Source organism: Nanorana parkeri, unplaced genomic scaffold, assembly GCF_000935625.1.
Source record: "Nanorana parkeri isolate BGI_ZX_2015 unplaced genomic scaffold, ASM93562v1 scaffold1228, whole genome shotgun sequence".
NCBI lineage: Eukaryota > Metazoa > Chordata > Amphibia > Anura > Dicroglossidae > Nanorana > Nanorana parkeri.
Window position 1 is genome coordinate 12,121 of NW_017307496.1, and position 21,624 is coordinate 33,744.

At 39.4% G+C, this 21,624-nt stretch overlaps 1 protein-coding gene across 1 annotated transcript in view; it reads right to left on the reverse strand.

The window, feature by feature from the left end:
• The window catches only part of LOC108797114 (laminin subunit alpha-4-like), a 104,243-nt gene that overhangs the window by 12,073 nt on the left and 70,546 nt on the right, over positions 1-21,624 (reverse strand). The window contains exons 14-27 of the mRNA XM_018568687.1: positions 20,633-20,749; positions 18,335-18,483; positions 15,325-15,466; positions 13,015-13,116; positions 12,719-12,830; positions 10,517-10,702; positions 9,062-9,201; positions 8,520-8,684; positions 7,122-7,267; positions 5,987-6,149; positions 3,735-3,868; positions 2,390-2,561; positions 2,118-2,249; positions 1,634-1,773 (exon numbers count right to left, since the gene is read on the reverse strand). Of these exons, the coding sequence (XP_018424189.1) occupies positions 1,634-1,773; positions 2,118-2,249; positions 2,390-2,561; positions 3,735-3,868; positions 5,987-6,149; positions 7,122-7,267; positions 8,520-8,684; positions 9,062-9,201; positions 10,517-10,702; positions 12,719-12,830; positions 13,015-13,116; positions 15,325-15,466; positions 18,335-18,483; positions 20,633-20,749 (2,000 nt within the window). The remainder of the gene's footprint in view (positions 1-1,633; positions 1,774-2,117; positions 2,250-2,389; positions 2,562-3,734; positions 3,869-5,986; positions 6,150-7,121; positions 7,268-8,519; positions 8,685-9,061; positions 9,202-10,516; positions 10,703-12,718; positions 12,831-13,014; positions 13,117-15,324; positions 15,467-18,334; positions 18,484-20,632; positions 20,750-21,624) is intronic.

Consider the following 21,624-nt stretch of genomic DNA (forward strand, 5'->3'; position numbering starts at 1 on the left):
CCGTACCAGCCTGAAGTGAATAGCCGAACAGTGTTCGGCTCACTTCACTTCTGATCGGTCATTCACTCGGCTGCCCTCGGCAGCTTTGTGAATAGACCCCATAGTGTTTACTTGTCACTAAAGCTGGGTAAATGTTAGGGATGCACTGATACCAGTTTTTCCGTATCGTGTACAAGTACTGATATTTTTTATCGGTACTCGCCGATACCGAAAGTACCATTAACCACTTCAAGACCAGGTGTTTAGACCCCCTTCCTGGCCAGGCCACAGTGATTATCACTCCGACGTTCGCGGGGATATGTAACATGTGCGGCGTAATGGGTGCAAGCGTCTTTCTTGCACGTATGCGCCCCCGACGCATGTTTGCATGCGTGTATGTATGGGTGGGGGACTTTAAACATTTTTTATTTCTTTTTAAATTCTTTTTTGGGGGGGACTTTTTTTCCCCTTTTTTTTCCCCTTTTTTTTCCCCTTTTTTTCCCACTAAACTTTATTGCTATCACATACGGGGGCTATGTGACAGGTCCTCTTTATGGAGACATGAGGGGTCTCCAAGACCCCTAATGTCACCTAGGACCCCCAAAAGAAGCTGATGAAGCACAGATCTGCTCCATCAGCTTCTTTGCAGCTTCTGAAGCTGGAGAGTGACACAAGAATGCGGAAGTGATGTAATATACAACACTTCCGCATTCTTTCAGAGGAGAGGGCGGATCGCTTGTATGTTAACAGGCATCGCTGCCTGTTTTTAAATTGTGGCCATTTCCCGCTCTCAGGCGTGCCCAGTGTTGTGCGCGTGGGGGCGTGTCTGAGCGGATGTCTAAAGACGCCCGCTCAGATCTAGAGAGCTCCCGTCTGGCCGTTTTTCTACTACGGCCGGCCCGGAGGCAGTTTAGGAAGCCGTGCAGCGTGTAATGACTTGCTGCCCGGATTCCTGATCAGCTGGGAAGCCAGGCGGCGTGTAATTACTCGCTCCACGGCTTACGGATTAGCCGGGAAGCCGTGTTGATACTCCCTTGTCACCAGGTGACGAGGAAGCATGGAACTGGCTTTCTAGCCAGTCAGGAAGCCGGGGGCAAGTAATGATTCTCCGCCTGGCTTCCTGATTGGCCTGCTTCCAAAGATATCAGGAAGCTGGGTGGTGAGAGAGCGCGAAGAGAGACATCCAGGGGAGAGAGCAAGGAGAGACAGCCAGGAGAGCGAAAAGAGACAGCCAGGAGAGAAAACGAGGAATGACAGCTAGGACAGAGAGCGCGAGGAAAGACAGCCAGGAGAGAGAGGAGAGACAGCCAGGAGTTTTTTTTCTCTCTTTGGTAGATCTCATTTGAAAAGTAGATCTTAACACAAAAATTGTGGGCACCCCTGCTCTAGACCTATTGCAGTGGAGTCGGAGGTCTGCTTGTCCTGTCTAGTACTGATGACACAAAAGGGGCTATGCAGGATTAAAAAAATAGATTACACAGGATATATAAAGTATATATATATATATATATAGTATATACAGTATACAGTATTTGTATTAGCTGCGTGTTAACTTAAGTTTAAACAAATACAGTTGATTTCCCGACTTTAACATAGTTGCTGCCTTAGAAGGTGTCTAAAACTTGTTTACATGTGGAGTTCCCTTTTAACTCACCTCTCCAGAATGTTTGTAGGAGCTCCTCCAATATAAATGTCAGTAAATGGAATTGATGTCTTATCATTGTCAACACTCTTCACATGTTTCCTGTCAACCACCAAGATCATCTTCTTGGAATTGTGATAAATGACAGAGATCTGGGAAATGTAAATTGGCAGTAAAGTCTATAATCAAGCTGTGAGCCTCATTTGTACAAATTATCAACATATTTTTCAAATGAACATGTTGCCCTATAAACAAATAAATATTCTGTATTCTTGATGGTTAAAACCACATACGCAGGGTATATTTCCCAAACTTATATACATTTTAACCAACAGATATTTCACATTTGTTGACTGCCTCTGGCAAGTATACAAATCATGAAAGTCAGAGTGAAACCAGACATCCTAATCTGCAAACTTGTTGCAGGTCACAGAAAGTAAATCAGTGTCTGTTACTGGCCACTGAAGCATTAAAATACTACAGATACAAAACATACCTCATGAAATCTTGCATCATTGATCTGAGCTTTTTTCATTGAGTCATCCAGGAGCACGGGACCTTTACTAAAGCCAAAGTCGTACAGAAGGCGCAGGTAGCCATCTTGGATTTCCAAGCTAAAGAATTTTGTCTGGGGAATAATGAGTGTATAATGATTACCGTATATTGCATGGCTATGAAGCATTATATTCAGTGTGGGAATTAATCCACAAAGTTAGAAATGTTTTTCCATTGTGATAATCCAGCTTTGAAAACAAGGACTGTACTTACGCCATTAACCATTAAGAAAACAAGAGCATTGTCTACAGGTGTTCGGACTTCAATATCAAATCGGGTAACTTGGGTAAAGCGCCCCCTTCTTTCTATGTTGCGTATTACAGCATAACCAGTGCCATCAAAGAAGTAGGATGCTGCCCGACTTTGAGTGAACGCCAGCTTATTTCTAAGACAGATAAAAGGACATAGTGTGTATCATACTGTATTCTCTTTTTTACATAAACATTCAATTTTAGCGTATTAGCAAATCATGTATTGGTGCTGTTGATGGAGATACACACTCAGTACCAAATGGTTAAAGAAACACACACTGAGCCTACCATTGGTGACCTGCCTCTGAAAATGCCAGTTGCCTGACTAACAATTATTAAAGTCAGGAAAGTCAGTTTGAAATCAGACTACACAGTTACATGATGATTTGTATATTAACCCTTTCACCCCTTTATCCTGCACATCTATACGTTAGCCCCTCCATCTCCATCCTCCCACTGTATGTGACCTGTGCAACTAAATTAACCCCTTCAACTACTCCTCCCTCTGTCTATGACCTGTACATTTATTGTAGCTTGTGAACTATTACCAGCCCCATGTTTTAACCCCCTCAGAACCGGCATGTTTCTTCATATCCAAAAAATTGCAGCAAAAAAATCAGATCATCTTGGGGTGTCTACTTTTTGGGGGGTTTTTGTTCTGTTTTGACATTTTTATTTGCTATGTTTTGCTAACAAAAGGACACATTTTTTGGTCTTTTTTACTTTGTATAGTTAACAAACAAAAAGCCACTAAAAATACCAGTAAAAAAAACTCTATTTGTCCCCAGAAATTCTAAAAAAAAATAATGTAGTTGCAGTGTTGTGTAATGGGGGAATTCTCAAACAAACTTGCCTAGCGCAGCACTGAGAATTGAAAAATGGCCCGGTAATGAAGGGGGTGTAACACGCAGGTACTGAAGTGGGTAAGTCCAAGAAGGTTATTAAGTAGATATAAAAAAATAAAATAAATAAAAAAAAGTTTTTTTCAGAGTTGAGATTACTAGTTAACAAGCTATTGTTTATTTTCTATAGCATTAATTTTTTAAAGGTTTTAAATGCTATTTTGATTGCCATTTAATAGCCAACAAAGTACTCTGATCAATCTAAGCTCCAAAAGAACCACAAGATGAGACATATACTTGTTGCTTTTGTGTTGGAGCTCTGGAATGATATAAAATGCCATATAAATGTATTAATTTATAAGTGTTAGTAATGAAAATTATGTAGAGAGTGGCAGAGCTGTGAACTTAACAGTAGGAATGACTTTGTGAAATGCAGTTCAGTTTATTTCGTGATATTTTCTTTACCTCACACAAGGTGGCACTGTGGCTGTATTGATGTTATGGATGTTATGGAAATTATATAAGCTGACAATATCATCATTTACAGCAGCCAGTTCCAGACAGCCAACAAAGCCAGGTAGGTTCAAACTGGCCGGGAGCTGAAGAAAACAAATCACCAGTAAGCAAATGTAAATCAAACACAAGCAAGGTTTGGCACATATCCTGCCGAGATGCTAGCTGCAAACAAATGTGCCAAGTTCTCTGTTTCTGAGTGACCTCTACGAGAACATAGCTGCCAGACCCATCTTGTCTTATCGATAAAGACATTTTTTTAATCAAAATCATTATTTCTCAGTTTCTGAATCCTGTTAGTTATAGTTTATACATCATTAATTTAATGCCATGTACCATAGCATCCTTATTGTGGTACCCATGATATGACAGTTAAATGAACTTTGCTGGTTGGGCTACAAGTATACACTGCACTGTATCAGCAGTTGGTCTAATAGCTATTTCTAGGATTTTTTTCTGAACCTGTGCCATGGTTTGTAGACAGTGGGAAGGGAATTTATTAAAACTGGAGCAGGCATGAACTTCTCTCTTTCTTTTTCAAATATTAACTGAACAAACTGAAGAGAGAAGATGATTGGTTGCCATGCACATCTGTTCCAGATTTTGTCTGCTCAAGTTTTGATAAATACCCTCCTGGAAGTATTAGATCAGCAATGAAAAGGATGTAAAATGTACATTACAAACAGGGAAATGTATTAAAAGTGGAGCAGACAGAATCTGCAGCGGTTCTCCATGGCAACCAATGAGCTTCTCTTTCCAGTTTGTCCAGTTAAAATTTGAAAACTGTACGCATTGAAGTTAATGACAGGGTGACAGCGGGCGTATCTCTCAGAGGCAGTCCGCATCTAATCAAACATAGTACGATTAAATGCGGTTTGGGATAGATGATTGTCCCTGGTGACATCTATCCTGCGTCCCGACACAATCATCTATTCCAAACTGCAGGGACCTACAGATTCCCAGAAGTCCCTGTGTGAGTGGGGCCTAAGGTTTTCACAGGAAAATATGTATGGTGTACGCGCATTAATCCAGCACATGTAGAGAAGAGTTTATAATAACAAAATGGCTTTTGTTCATTTTGCGACAATTTCAGAAACCTCAACAAAGTGGAGGTCCAGGTGCCCGCTAAATGATACAAATATTACCAGCTTTTGTCTGTTTGCTGTTTGCAGTTATTTACTTGGCAAAACAGAGATGTGCCTGATAAAGCCATCCCTGTTGGCACCACCCAGCTTAACAAAAGTTGATTATTCAATCAAATTTTGACAAAAGAGCCAGGTGGAAAATTGTGAGCGGAGCAATGACTGCAGTTAATAAGCGGAAGTGACTGTTCCAGTATTCTGACAGCATGCCACAATACAACAGCCCATAGGTGAGATTCATCCATTTGTGTTGTTTAGCATGGATAGAGGAATCTGTTAGATTTGTATCGTATAATAAGTCAATATCTGTATGGCCAGGTTTAGTGTCTGACAGTTAGCGATTGACAAATGAAGGAAAGGGGACTCGGTTACATTTCATAAAGCAGGCATGTCCCACTGGGGCTTTTTTTTTAGTGCTGCATGTGTCCGTACTGGGGCGATTCACTCTTTCTATGGGATTGATTTACTAAAGGCATTTAAGATTGACATTGCAAGGGAATTTGCACTTTTTTTGCACTTTGATATTGAATTTTTCCTTAGCCTACTGAATGTGGTGAAAATTTACTTTGCAAAAAAAAGCAAGGAAAATAAATTTAAAAAAAAAGTATTTTTGCTTGTAGATGATTGGATGATGGAAGTTAGCAGAGCTTCACTCAATTCTCTATACTATGCTTCTCTTGAAATTAAAAGTTTAAAGAGAAAATTCCCTCGCAAGGTGAACAGCCTACTTTTCCTTTATTAAATCAGCCCCCATATTTCCCGCTGTCGATTGTCACTGCATAAGTAATCGATGGCAAATGCAAAATGTATGGTTGTCATTGGAACAAGGATAGACGGGCAATCTTTCAATGGAGACACCTGTTTTGGTGGAATTTATCCTCACTTTGGAAAGTTTTGCTCCACTTCCCGTCTCCCCATGGAACAAAAAAACAAAACACTGTTTTAAACTGTTCTACTCTACCCCCCAAAAACGTTCAAGCTTTAGATTACTGTACATCTTTTGTCCTAAATTGTAGAACAACATAAAGGAATAGCAAAAATAAGCAGTCCCTCAAATATTACCTTAAATCTTTCAGGCACACCACCAACATAGAATACAGTATTGTCAGGGTCCAGATCCAGAAGTGAGTCACTGCCGGAAGCCTCACTCTTCTTAATGAATTTTTCCTCTGTTGCACCAGTCTGACTAGGTACAGTTAGAAGTACTTTTCCATGTCGTCCCAACCTGGAAAAAAAATGTCAGAAAACATTGTTATCTTACTTATATTCCTGCAGCATGCGCACAAAGCATTGTACCTATATTTATTATCTAGATACATATGTAATCATTACTCTTTCCCTTTTGTTCCTTGTCAGATTCAAGTTTGTATATTTTGAATATTTGACTTTTAATATTAAACTGCCCACATTGCCTTAAAGAGACCCCGTCACCAACTTAAGAAATTGCAGGTGGGGCACAGAAAATCAAGTATTTAAAATGCCTACTTGCAGTTTTTTCTATTCTATAAATTATTTTTATGCTTTCGCTAGAAAATGTGACCACTCCAGCTAGAGTCAATTACCTAGCACAGCCCTCTCCCTCCTTGCACGTCATGTCCCTCTCCTCTTCTGGAAGTGTCTAATTACTCTCTGTGCTGGCCCAGCTTCTCCGGCCATCCCTACATAACCTTTTATGTTGCTGGCAGGGAGGAACGAAGGGGAGTACTTGGGCGACAGCTGCTGGGGCTGCTAAGAACACATCCAGGATGGCAGCACTCAGCAGCAATCACAGGGATTTTAGTAGCCTACACAAGTGAGGCTTTTACAGGAAAATAACATGCACTAAATATGTTAATTGCACATATAATCATATGGTAAGAGTTTTGGTGAAATTATTAATCTGGCAACAGGGTCTCTTTAATTCTGATGTCAATATATTATAGGATGACTTATCACCAAGTGTACCTGAAGTTGCAATCCAGTTCTAGTGAACTTGGTTTTTTCTTGCATTAGCCAGGGCAAGTTTACTCCACGTGATCACACCTAGTGTGCTTTTATTTTGGATCTCTTGAACTAGGAGCAAGGAACACATAACATATGTGCAGTGAACTGATCTAGCTGCATCTGTCCCTGTCTACTGTAACAGCTGTATTTACATGTTTCTGCCTTGCAGCGAAAATATGTGTAGTGCACTTAGAAAGGAATGAAACTCAATTACCTTTCTATTTTCACAAGGCTAAAATATTCTGGCCATGTACTGATGGGCTTGGAGTCCAGGGGAATTTCCACATCTCCACTTCCCAAGTTGTATATGTAAACCAGGTTATTGCGCTTAATAGCGAGACCCATGTAATCTGATTTGGCCTAGAAAGAGAAAGAAAAATGTGAATGGTTCTTGTTTATATATTTTAATGATTTGCAGATTAAATACAACTGTGCTATTCTACTTGAAACTCTATGTTGTGAGAAGCACCATTGGATCAGTGGCAGGCACTCACATTTAGCTTACCGGAAAGCAAAAACTGGGCTGTTTGGTAGCACCATACCATGATTATCTTCTGCATGTCATAACTCTTCTGTCACTAGTATTGGACTATTTCTTTAAACAAGCTGAGGAACAATAATAATGGTAGAGGGAACCAGTAGCCTGTAAATTATGATAACACAGAGTATCGAGTAGAAGCTGCTTTCTGCTTACCCTCAAAAAGTCCAGCATTTTCTTTTAAATGACACAATCCTACCTTAATGACTGTGAGACAAGGTGGGACAACACAAGGGGAAATGTATGGGCATGCAAAGAAGAATGGGAATACCTAGTTGGTATCATCAAAACCGAAAAAACAAACAAAAAAAAAAAACAGAAGGTTGTAAGGGTTTCTGGAGGGGTGTAAATGACCGTCCAAGATGTATCCTCTGCAGGGATTTGATTTTTAATAAGTTCAATTGAATCATGTATGTAACCAATTAAGTATTTAATAGTAATAAATTGTATATTGTTTTTATATATCTCTCTTGGACGGTCATTTACACCCCTCCAGAAACCCTTACAACCTTCTGTTTTTTTTTTTTCGATTTATGCAATTAGGGGGAGAGGTGTAAAACTAGGCATACACAGGGGGACTACCCACAATTTAGCAATGGTATCATCAAAACATTAAAATAGTTCAAAATGTTTGGTGTGAACTGATGAAAGTTCACCCATTTCCTCCTCTTCTGCATTTTCTTTGCACATACACATTTTTGTGGGTAAGGTAAGTCTAAGGTAAGTGGTATTTTTATTTTTTTCCTGTAATAAGACAGATGGGTAATTAAAAATAGTTTTCCTTATGTAAAGTTTAACATACCTCACACTGTACCTTTAACTTGGTGTTGTTTCACCACATGCATTTGTTAACGTACCTCTTAATTATGTAGTAGATGTAAATTCTAGTAGACAAGACATTTGGTGGGATCACCTTTAGTATCACCTTTGCATGCAGTTCTACTAATTGGTATACAGAGTTGCTGCATAAGTATGCATAATCAAATTTGGAAACTTATGTTTGTTTCTCTGCACGGTGGCCAGAGCAGTACATTATTTTACCTGTTATTTATATATTTTAAAATAATTTCTTACATTTTTATGTCCAAGGTACATAATAAATCTGTCTTGAGGCTGTTGTTGGTGTGCTTCTGGATTAATGTATAGACTCATAGATGAGTAGGCCTTTAGGTCAGCAAGGTTTGTTTTCAGATTGACATTAACTGCTGATTTACCTCTAAACTTCATTGATACTTGAACCTGGGAAGAAAAATGAAGATAATTGCTGTTTATTAAGGAACTGTGCATAATAAAACATTTGGCTTCCACAGAGAATCTAACAAACAAATTAAGCATTGGATACATTTACTAAATGAGAATGCGCTGTTAGGGGTCCTTTTAAAAAGCAGCGATATAGCTTACCGCAGCCAAACTACTGCTTTATAAAGAAACTCTGGTACATTTATGAAGCACAGCAATTTTTTTTGAATTTAATTTAGAATTAGGATACCAAAGCCAGTGGAGAGCTTGTGATGATCTAAAAGTTGATATATATATTGGAAAGATGTAATATCAAACATATTGGTAGATTTGTTGTAAAAGAAGGTTAAAAGAATAATTCTGAAATGGCCCCATACCTTACTGGCCACACTTCTTGTCTGGGCAATGAGCTCACGGATACGGAGAATACTGGACGAAATGTTGTTTGATGGAAAGTTGTGTTCTACAGTGCGCAGTTTAGTCAGCAGTAGTGGCATTACCTCTGTCAGGTTCTTCACTGCATTGTCAAGTGAATGGCATGGGAAATGAGAGTGATACAACAATGCTATGTTATAAAGCACACATACAAAACCAAAGTGAACCAAATAATTTTTTCAAAATAAATCATTGATTATTTGGTCAATAAACCAGTTTGTACTCTTGGATCTATTAATCAAAATAGCAGTTTGATTTTGCCTCCCTTACCTCTAAATTCCCCACTATCATCATAAAAAATACGTCTAGAGATTTGTGATATGGAAGTGCAGTATGGAATGGCAAAAAGTAGTCAGATTGGTAAAAGAATAGGCAAAGTATGGTGAAAATGCATAAAATGTCACTCCCTTGAGCATAGAATTTAAGCTTGCCTCCACTGAAAACAATGGATTACAAATAGTTTAGGGTAGTATACATTCTCAGTGAATTTTTCAAAAACCCCAAAGGAATTCTTTTAAAGGAGGTCTGCGGGCAGAGTAAAATGCACTCTTCCCCATAGTTAGAGTCAATGGGGGTGATTTACTAACCTAAACACACGCACCCACTAGGTGCGTGTGATTTTTACACAGCAAAACGTATTTATCAACCAAAAAGTCTCTAAAAGCATATTTCCACTAATGCCATATATGGAAAAACCATGCACATGATGCATATATAATACTGCTTCACAGTTTAGACAAAAATGGTTAGCTCATGCATTTACATTCCTGCATTCATCAACGCAAGCAACACAATGTAGAGCTAATTTACACAACATCACCTTGCAATTCATGCAAGGCTTTGCACAACACACCTGCTGAGTGTGTACACACTACAAAGGTGACTAGATTCCACCAATAGATCATGCTGGGAGGGAACACACTACAGAGGTGTATACTTGTTTGTGGCGTGTTTATAAGGTTAGTAAATCAACCCCAATGTGTGATACTGCACCTGTCACACATCGGCTCTATGGATCGAGAACTGAGCAATCAGAAACCGCTGATCACTCAGTTCACAATCTTCTCCCTGCAGAGAGCCTATCTGTCACCACTCCCCACAGGCATATCCCTTCTGTTCCTCCAGTGCTGACTGGAGGGACAGACAGGGGAAGCGATAGGCACAGCTGGTTCTTCCTCTAGAGAGGCAGAGCCAGCTGTCAATCGGTTAGTGGGGTGGATCCCAACAATATTTGCACGTGTGTACATTGTGCATCATCATTGTGCATATTAAGTGAGTTTGTCATATGTGAGTTTGTCATATGTCAATCTTTTCTTTTATACATACTAATTACCTAAATTGTTCAAATATTAGAGATTATTGGCTCAAGCATAATGTGCAGGAAGACCATTGCTTACCTGATTCTCCAGCTGCATTTACAACTGAGTTGTAAGCAGAAGCATCAAAACCCGAACTGCTAAGGTCTTCTTTCCACATGTTTGCATTTTTTGTCATTGGGTCAGTCATCTCAGTCACCATGGCAGAAATATTTAGAGCTTTATCTGCCATTAGTTTTGACTTTTCAAGACGTTTTCTGGTTTCATCTGTGTGAAAAGTGCAAATAATGAAATTACATATCTGGAATTTGGATTAATGCAGAGAATAGTTGAAAGGTTTCACTGCCTTAGACCACTGAAAGACGCAACCAGGTTAAGTTGGCCATTCGCTCGTTGTGTTTTCTCGGGCAGCCCCATAGGCTACAGTCGTTGTTTTGGCCTAGAATTTTCGGACCTACTCCATCTGCAAAAGTCGACTGAAAAAATGGCCTTTGTGGAAAGAAGGGGGGCTGAAGGTGCAGCACTCTGTTTGAATGTCAGCAATGTCAGGAGTGCAATGTCTTTACACTGGTAATAGTTTTTAATGAAGAATTATTGTACGTGTAAATTGTATCTGCTTCTACATCTTCTTATACTTAGCTCTTCAGCTTCCCAGCAGGACATACTTTTCATCAGTTTCTTTTGTTAGAACAATGCAAGCCCAGCACATTTAGAACAGACAATTTTAGGCATATCATTACAATACATAAAGAAAATGAAAGCAACAACTATCAATCAGTTTATCCTTCACAAATTATATTTTGAGAGAAAAGAGAAGTTTATGGGTCTTGTTCGCACCAAACTGTTGTGCTGTTTGTCTTTAAAAAAAGTGCATGCATCAGTTTTGGACCAATGACCTCAATTTTCCTAACTGAATGAGATCTCTTGCCAGTGATGTGCAAGGAAAATGAAAGACGAAACCGGACTTTTAAATGCAGATGATTGTATGACTGATGAGAACACAGCTTTAACTTACTAAGATAAGTCAACATTAATTTGGAAAGTGAATACTCTGCATTAATTTAGTAAGTGAACATAGTTGTGTGAACATTACACTTCCATTAAGCCATTAAGAATTAAAGAAGGAGTACTGCATATGCTTGATGTTTAGCAGAAACACATACACTATATTGCCAAAAGTATTGGGACACTCCTCTAAATCATTCGATTCAGGTGTTCTGTGAAATTTCCTTGCTACTAAATATTCAACGGTCAACTGTTAGTGGTATTATAACAAAGTGGAAGCAACTGGGAACAACAGTAACGAAGTGGTAGGCCACATAAAATGACAGAGCGGGGTCAGCGCATGCTGAAACGCACAGTGTGCAGAAGTCGCCAAATGTCTGCAGAGTCAATAGCTACAGACCTCCAAACTTCATGTGGCCTTCATATTGGTGCAACAACAGTGCATAGAGAGCTTCATGGAATGGATTTCCATGGCCGAGCAGCTGCATCCAAGTCTTACATCACCAAGTGCAATGCAAAGCGTCGGATGCAGTGGTGTAAAGCACGCCGTCACTGGACTCTAGAGAAGTGGAGATGTGTTCTCTGGAGTGACGAATCACGCTTCTCTGTCTGGCAATCCGATGGACGTGTCTGGGTTTGGCGGTTGCCAGGAGAACGGTACTTGCCTGACTGCATTGTGCCAAGTGTAAAATTTGGTGGAGGGGGGATTATGTTGTAGGGTTGTGTTTCAGGGGTTGGGTTTGGCCATTTAGTTCCAGTGAAGGAAACTCTAAATGCATCAGCATACCAAGACATTTTAGACAATTTCATGCTCCCAACTTTGTGGGAACAGTTTGGTGACGGCCCCTTCCTCTTCCAACATGACTGCGCACCAGTGCACAAAGCAAGGTCCATAAAGACATGGATGAGTGAGTTTGGGGTGGAGATACTTGACTGGCCTGCACAGAGTCCTGACCTCAACCCGATAGAACACCTTTGGGATGAATGAGAGCGGAGACTGCGAGCCCGGCCTTCTCGTCCAAAATCATTACCTAACCTCAAAATGCGCTTCTGGAAGAATGGTCAAACATTCCCATAGACACGAGTTACAGAAGAGTTGAAGCTGTTATAGTGGCAAAGGGTGGGCCAATACAATATTGAACCCTACGGAATAATACTGGGATGCCATTAGAGTTCATGTGCGTGTAAAGGCATGCACCCCAATACTTTTGGCAATGTAGTGTATAAATATATGAATCTATTTTAAAACAGTTAAAGTGTCAGATGAGTTCTGCTTACCATCCTCTGTTAGTTGAAGTTTAGCAATAATGTTTGCCAGCGTGTCATTCAAGGATGATTTTCTAGCAGTACCAGCATCAACCCGTTTTCTGGTCTCAGTTAAACCTAAATGACAAGATTTTGTGAAATGAACAGAACAATCACAACGCACTATTTCACTTGATGTTTTCAACAACAGCAACGCGTTAGATTACCTATCTTGTTCTGATCTAAGCACTTCATAAAGAGAGGAATATTGTATGCTACTTAAATTGCATTGCTAATGAGAGCATGTTCTAGTGAGATCTGAACATATACTTACTGATAACCTCAGAGTTTCTGAGGTCGTTGGCTTGAGCAATTAGTCGATCACTTTCTCCCCTCTGGAAGGTAGCTTGGTTATTGATACCATCCACAGCCTGGAAGGATATTTACACAGTTACTGGTATTTCAAACAAGCTGCAGTTCTAGTCTAGGGCAGTAGTAATATATTTATGATAAAAACTATTACAAAGACAAAAAATAGTGGCAGTTTAAAGCCCATCTGAAGTCACAGTTATAAATATGCAATCAGATAGAAGTTATACCAACAACCATTTTACCTATAATTTCTTAATGCAGCAATTGTGCAAGGTGTCTAAATATGAATGTGAATTCCAATAGGAACAGGAATTAGAAATAGTGCAGTCACTCAGTTGGTAATCAGCCCTTAGTAACAGACCTGATGCTCAATTCATAAAGGTGACACACCAGGATAAGGGAACTTATTTTATTTAAATGACAGTTATTTTCTGCCAATTAGATTTTAATTTTAATTATTGAAAATATACATCAGGGGTAGGTAACCAGGAACCTAAGTTTTTGTGAAACTGCAAATTCCATCATATCTCTGACTCTGGGAGTCATGCCTGTGGCTCTCAGATGTCTTTAACAGCTGAAAAGCCGATGTTGCCTACACCTCATATAGATCCTTAACCTAGTGTTAAAGTTTTGCATATGAGCCTCTGGGCTGACATGCCCCCTTTCTTCCTCTACAGTTTAAATCTGTGTGAGGATACTTTTTTGCTATGAGATATAGCTGTTACTCAGCTCTGCCAGCAAAGAGCACTGTCAGTGTGAATGCAAGAAACATTTCAACTGAAAAAGGTAATTAAGGCATTTGCAAGTGGTGTGAGCAGGGCCATCTCTATAATGAGGCAGCCTGAGGGTGTTGCCCAATGCGGCATCTCTTTTGGTCAAGTGATGGGGTTGGCAGGCTTTCTAGCCAGAGCATTCCAGGTCTCTAAGAGCAGGCGGGGAGATGTGTAAAGGCCATACAAAGGGGGCGTAACTAGAAATCACAGGGCCCCATAGCAAAATATTGTATGGGGCCCTGTGATTTCTAGTTACGCCGCTTGCAGAGCCTACCTAAGATAGACCGTCCATGGTGGGCTCTGCAGGGTCTCAGGTGGGTTGGTCACACTCCTGCACACCTCTTACCTGTCAGCCCCGATCCGCTGTCAGCCTTCTCAAGCGCCTGGCCCCGCCTCCTCGGTCACCGACGGCCCTGCCTCCTCCTCCGCAGCTGCGGGCTGTCACTGACTCAGCAGCGGCTGTGAGGAGGAATGCGCTACTGCACAGATCACTGACAGGTTGTCAGTGATCTGGATAGCGGCATGTTCCCCCTCATAGCCGCCAGTGACAGCCAGCAACCTGCGATGCCATTGTCACCCAAGCGACCTGCACGGCATCAGGGCGACCCCTTTGTTCCTCGTCCTGGCCGGGCCCCCCTGTGCGCCTGGGTTGCTATAGCGATAGTTCCGCCACTGGCCATACACATCTCCCCTCCCAGCTCTTAGCTACCTGGGATGCTCTGGCCAGCGTCCCGCCCAGCTCCTGACATTCAGTGACATCAGTGAGCTGGGTGGGATGCCTGCCAGAGCTTAGAAGGTGCACCACCAGGACACTGGCCAGAGCACCAACCCCAACCCCCCTCCCAAACATGACCACCACAAGCCAACCCACACTCCCCAACATAATAACGTGCACCCCCCACCCCAACCCCCTGCCACAGGCAGCGATTATGTGAGGAGGACCCCTGGGCGTGAGACTTCAATTGGGCTTTATCCTCGATGAATCAGACTTAATTTTCTGAAAGTGAGATTTTTTCAGTCCTTTAACTGGTGAATTGGTCTAAACTCAATAAAGCATAGCCTAAACATTCCTTTTACCTGTGCTTAGGGCATGACAAATGACCAAGATATGCCGGTCAGATGAGAAATTCTTTAAACATGTCTTTGTGTCTGTAACTCCTGCTCTTCCCTTTATTACCCAGTTTAGACCCACCATCTTTAAGACTGATTTCATATTTCTGCAGCATAGAAAGAAATAAAGTCATGTTTCCCTTTTCCCCATAGAACTATAGTGTATGGCACACAGATACAATGCAGGCTTTGTTCCAAAGAGGAAAGAAGCAACTCTGTAGACTGCATAATCAACACATTAATTAAAAGTTCACTGCAGAGCAATGTGGATTAATGAGCTGACATTAACACCCGAGAACTACAAAAACACAGTCAGGGAATGGTTAGGAACAGGTGCTGATAGCAACAGGGATTTTGTAAACAGTGGAAGCTTTTGTGACTCACATCTTTAGCTCTGTCAGCAGCATTCGCAGCCATAACAGATGTCTCATTGGCATCTTCAACAAGAGTTACAATTCTCTCATACACATTGGAGGCATCAAGAGCTTTTTGGACCAATCCATTTGTGTCGACGTTCTTCAAGTCACTGTTATTGGGGAAATGTTACATAGGTACATAGTTAGGTTGAAAAACGCCACAAGTCCATCAAGCTCAACCAGCTCATACTCGTGAATGCATAGTGCAAAGATTATGTCTTATGAGTTGTTTACTGTATGAGTTGTGTGTGATTCTCTCTGAATCTGATATCTGCTTAAATATAATTAACATAGAACAAAAATTTAAAAGGCACCCTGGTGTCCTGTCTTTTTTTCTGTACAAAAGACTTCGGGTCAGTGACTTTTCTCACAATTTGCAAAAGTTTTGGTCATATAAAGAATAAGACTAGTATAGAAGTCACATTACAGACCAAAGTCATTTAATTTTAGTAAAAATAGATGATCTTTACTGTTGAAATCTTCTCATGCGCATATAAATATATTAAGTAATTCCTTCACCCCACCAATGGACACCTCAAATTAAAAATGACAATGTCGTCTATACACACACACACACACACACACACACACACACACACACATATTCATATACACCCATTTAGCCCACCCACCCAGTTTGCTCAAAATCCTGAATCTTGATGTCTATTTATGACTAATTTTTAGACCATGGGGACCTAAATGCTGTATCTTTGCCGATGTACTAGAGGATAGATGTTATCATAACGTTTCTTGAGCTATTTCTTCAAAGATGCAAAATGTATCTGATCATTTTCCTGGTTAGTGTAGCATTCATTGACTCAGAGCATGAACTTGCTTCTTTGTTTTGTTATACATTATAACCAGTACACGATGTACAGATATACTTTCTCCTCTCTTAGTCCCGTAACATATAATTATTTGCTCTGTGCTAGATGGTATCTCAGCTTCACATCTCCTAAAAGCTTCTCCTTTACTTCTGATGTTTCCCATATATGTTTTTACAGTAATAGAAGCCTCCAGGTCAATAACCTGCTGCTAGCCCACTGATAAGCCACACAACTTCTCAGGCATTGCATATTCCTGGCTTAATCTTCAACTAGTCCACTGCCAGCCCTTAATAATATCCAGTTGCAGTACCCGTCACATTCAATCATTGTATAAGCCCGGATAAGTTCATGTAAGAGCTCGTACCAATCGGCAGTTAGCTCAGCGGATCAGCTAACGGAGGAAAGTATATTTCAGAAGCTGTTCATCATTATACATTAAATTATTTAAATACAATTAAGCCTGGTGCATAATTATAAATAGTATTCTTTACTATTCTACTATAAATTAAATATTAGGGCAAACCTAATATGTTTTGTCAGCAGAGCCATTTCTGTTTCAAAGTCTAATTCCAGAAAAAATATATATTTTTTTTTAGTTTTGGATTGAAGAAGGAAAATACCAAAATAGTGTTTATTGCACCAATCTGAACAGTAAAACTAAACTAGCCTTGTTTTTGGAAAACACTCCCACTTTCTACTGAATAAAGAGCAGGGGGGAAAAGGGGAAATTTAAGGGATCTATACCAAAAAGATCCTTTATTTTATTGTGTATTTACAATCTAAAAATCAATATCATACATTAAAAATAGTTTGCAGACATCAACAGATCTAAGGTGTGGAAACAAAATCATTGCGACAAATATATCCAAATATATATAAAAATATATGGCCAAAAGCATACTGTATATATTCACCTAAAGGGTTTTAAAGTTTTGTGTTTTAAAGTGTTTTAAAGTGTTGCGTGCACTGGTGTCCAACACCAGTGCACGCATCGGTAACTTACCAGAGGTGAAAGATCTTTATATTAAAGTGACAATAAACTCAGGAGTTAAATCTTAAAAATGCATTAAAGTACCCTAACTATTAACAAAAATGTTGCTTATTTGTGTATCACTCAGCTGTAGATACTCAAATCATCTCTGAATTGGTGCCGACACTGTCCTTCCTTCTGGAGGTTGGCTACTTTTGTGCCACATGGTCCCTGTGTGTGTTGTAAGGTAGTGACCGCTCCAAGCTCGCTCCCCTGATGGACTACAATCTCATGTTTAGTTTACTAATTTGTATTGAGATTGTAGTCCATCACGCAAGATTGGAACTGTGGCTACTTTACAACACACACAGGGATCATGGGTAACAAAAGTAGCCAACCTCCAGAAAGAAGGACGGTTACAGCACCAATTCAGAGATGATTTGAGGATCTACAGCCGAGTGATACACAAATAAGTAAAATTTTTATTAATAGTTAAGCTACTTGAATGCATTTTTAAGATATACCTCCTGAGTTTAGCGTCACTTTAAGGCTGTGTTATACTCATCAAATTTCTGTTGGTCTTTCTATTGTTCCCTAACTTCATGTATTTTTTCTTGACCATATAAGAAAATGGAGAGTGGTTGCCCCCAGAACAGAAAGGTACAACCGGTTACTAAAAAACTCAGATGCTGCAACCCTCCCCCATGCTACTAAACGTGCAAGATACCTAGCACTCTAAATACAGAGTTTTGGCCCATAGATAGTGGATCCTGCTGTACCAGACAGTGGATGGCACCATTGTGGCTTTGTTTGAGTTGCAGAGATTTCTTCCATCAGGCAACAGAGTCTGTGATCGTTCATCGATTTCCCATCACTTCCTATACTGACAGCAAATGAGGGGAAATCTCTCCAATTGGGACACAGATAACAAAAAGTAACAGTGCTAACCCTTACATCCTCTAGCTTGATTTCGGATTTAAAGAACCAGTATATCGAAAAATATATAACATTTGATTTAGTTGTATTAAAGAACTAAGACATTTGTACAACTATCGTGTGCAGCCTACTGTACTGTATCCAGTCTGTTCTTGTAGGTTTGTTATTAAACATCAATTCTGAAGTTCATCTACAGTACACAACAGTTTTAATGTATTGGACATTCTGAACATTTGTTCTCCTACCTTTTTAGTTCATCAGAGTACCTTTCAAGTACAAGTGCATGATCTACAGCCTGCCGAACTAGGTCTTCAACGTTGTCAGATAAATTAGCTATTTTCTCCTGCAGTCCAGTTGTAGCTCCATCTATTTCAGCATGGTGACCAGTCATATTCTATGTTAAAAATTAAAGAGCATGTGAAAAAGAGTTATCAAAACACTTATTTTACCATTACCCTAAATGGTTAGTCCACCCAAAACATACTGTATACATCAGTTTTTGGTAGATGCTGGAGAATAAAACCACCTGACAATTTATATCTCTCAGTCTGTTGGTGAAATTGTTATGCTTAAGTTCTTAGGTCTATATGCCTATATGTGAGTATTATGAGGGTTTACACACTCCCTGCCAATTTTTTTTCTTTTTTTCTTTACTTTTTCTATATCATGATAAATACAACAGGAGATGTTTAAACACACAAAGTTGGTGATGGTGGGAACACAAATCTCAGGAATAGAGTTAGGAGATAAAGTGGAACTTTTCCCACCAAATGAACTGCCTCCCAAAACAGTTAAATTTTAAAGCATGTCAACTGTCAAGTGGCCAGTGTGCTTATTTCAGCACTCAAATGAACTTTCAAGCCCTCAAATGGCTGGTTTCATAGCTGATCACATGTGCAGAACCATGGCAACTGCAATCCAAATAGAGGCTAAGATGGCACCTTAGTTGGCTGTAAGGTATAGGAGGGCGTATTTCTGCTGTAAGGATGGGAGAAATTCATTGTTAAAGTATCCGTGAGATATAAAAATTTAGTGACTTCTTTTATGTCTTAACTATAGCTAAAATATCACTTTTGGATGGACTGATTCTTTTTGGCCATTGGTTTTGAATAATACTCATATCTAGTTTTACAAAGTTCTAAAAAATGTTCATGAATTTTTGTCACTTCTGCATTAAAAAGGAAATTATAGTCTTTTTATACATGTAAAAAGTTTCAACTAAATCTTATCAATGTGGATTAATGTATGTGGAGGGCAGAATACCTCATATCTTTCTGAGATCAGAAAGTGGGGCACCTTTCAGCACAATGTAATTACCCCTAATTGGTTAAACCCAGCATTGTTTTTCACCATTCATTTACCTTTATACTGGCTTTTTTGAAAGCGCGAACAAAAGAAAAGATAAAGGTTTTATTGCAGAATCACATTTTGGAAGTTAAATACAACATTTCTTTACATCAGAGATACAGAGGGATTTGGTTCCAAATGAGGGACAGCCTTCCAAATAAGGGACATTTAGGAGGCATGGGGACAGCCATATTTGCTTATTACATATACAGGCTCTGCTTTCAATTTGGTAATGCAGCATAAGGACTGTGTCTTACGATTTTCCTTTCAGTGCAGGTCTTGCAGTCAGGTCTGACTGATTGAAAACATTTTCCCTGATCCTAAAGTTTGAAAACATTTTCCTACTTTTAGAAAGTGAAATATGCCCAATGTACAATTCAAACATTCAGTCCAATGCAGAGGGTCAAAACAAATAGAACTTCTTCATAGGAATAGATGTTTGAATTTAAGCACTGATTTACTTCCCTTAACTTCAGACTTTTCATCCTCATCCTTTTTATTACTCTGTGCTACTTGAATAGCATAAAAACTAGGACAATTGGTTTATACTGTATGTACAACAAAACATTATACATAAAAATGTGTTTATTAACATTTTGTAAACCAAGTACACTGTGCCATAGGAGGTGACTTTAGTAATTTAAAGTAAATCTACCAAGAGTGATATATGGCTGTCTGTGCTGTCTTCTGTCTAAAACTGCCAGCTGCCTGGCTAACCCCTCTGTCTTTAATAGGAGCTAGGCAACTAGCATTTTCTGAAGGAGAAGTCAGCAGTGGCATCTTCCGGTCAGGACTTTTTAAAGAAAAGGTTTGAGACAGTGACCTAGCAAGAAGGATATGCTAAACCAATAATTGCAACTAAACATTGTATATGAACGTGCCCGTGTTTGCATATGGGTCTCTTTCTAAGCCTAAAGGAAACGATACTGTAGTGAGTTTTTTTTTCTTCATGGTTCTGCCTCATGTTCATGCATTTTCTTACTCTGTATTTAACAAATAAAGACATTTGGTATGTTCCAGACTTCAACTACCCACAGAAAATGATTTATTTAATATTTCCAATATTCTCATCTGGTTTCCAAATGTTCATAAATACATAATAACATTCTCTGCCAATTACAGAAAGTAAAGTCAGCAGAAAATCTAAGATATGTATTTGTCCTCATTATCTCCTCACTTGGTTCACTTCACTGTACCTTGATTATGCCATTAATATCTTCAATGATCACATTGGTATCATTTAATGTTGTCCAGGCTTCTTTTAAGGCATCGTTGGTAGATGTTGCTGCTTCATTCACAGTTGTTATCTGTTCCTGGTGGGGAATTTACATTTCATCAGTTAGTTAAAATGTACACTTTTTTTAATATCATATAACTCATTTAATCAATATCATTGTGCAAAGGTGCTGTAATCCATAGCAACCAGCTGGAGATAATTTTTCAGTAGACCGAATGCACATAAATAGCAACGGTTATTATACCTCTTTTGAGTCATTCACTTTAACACAGAATAAATATATCAAGAATGTATAAAAAAGGGACATGCTTTAAGATCAACCTCCTGTCTGCAGACGGTAAATGTGAAATATTGTCACGTGATAAGAGTATCCAAATATCCAAAATTCAAATTTCTAATACTGAACAAAAGAAAATGAATAGGGAACACATATATGAAAAGACACAATGATTGGTCATTATGGATTACTGCATGCCACTGCTCTTCGCAGTATGGTGTTACATAGGCTCTTTGCATTTCTTTCAAATCATATAGCTTGCTCACTCGATATTAGAAAATAACCTGTTGGTGTATTGAAAATGCATAGTCACAGTGTTCAAAACATAATTCATATATGTGGTGATTTGTGAAAAATGAAAAATAACTTGGAATAATTATTCATTTTTTAAATGCAATTGTGTCTGTGGGTTTGTAATAAAAAGTGTATAGCCCGCACTGGAGGAAGAATATCCTGCTTTAATGACAGTGCCCCTAGAGCAAGACTGATATCATACAGATAGACCATCATGTTAGACAAGAGATGGGCAGGTGTTAGAGGGAATGCCTTCTTTGAATAAATCTGCCATATGAAAGTAAGACTGCCCCACATAAGGCTACTACAGGGGTAGGCAACCTCAGCCTGTGGCTGCCAGAGTCTTGCAATGCTTCATGGAACCTATAGTTCCACAATAG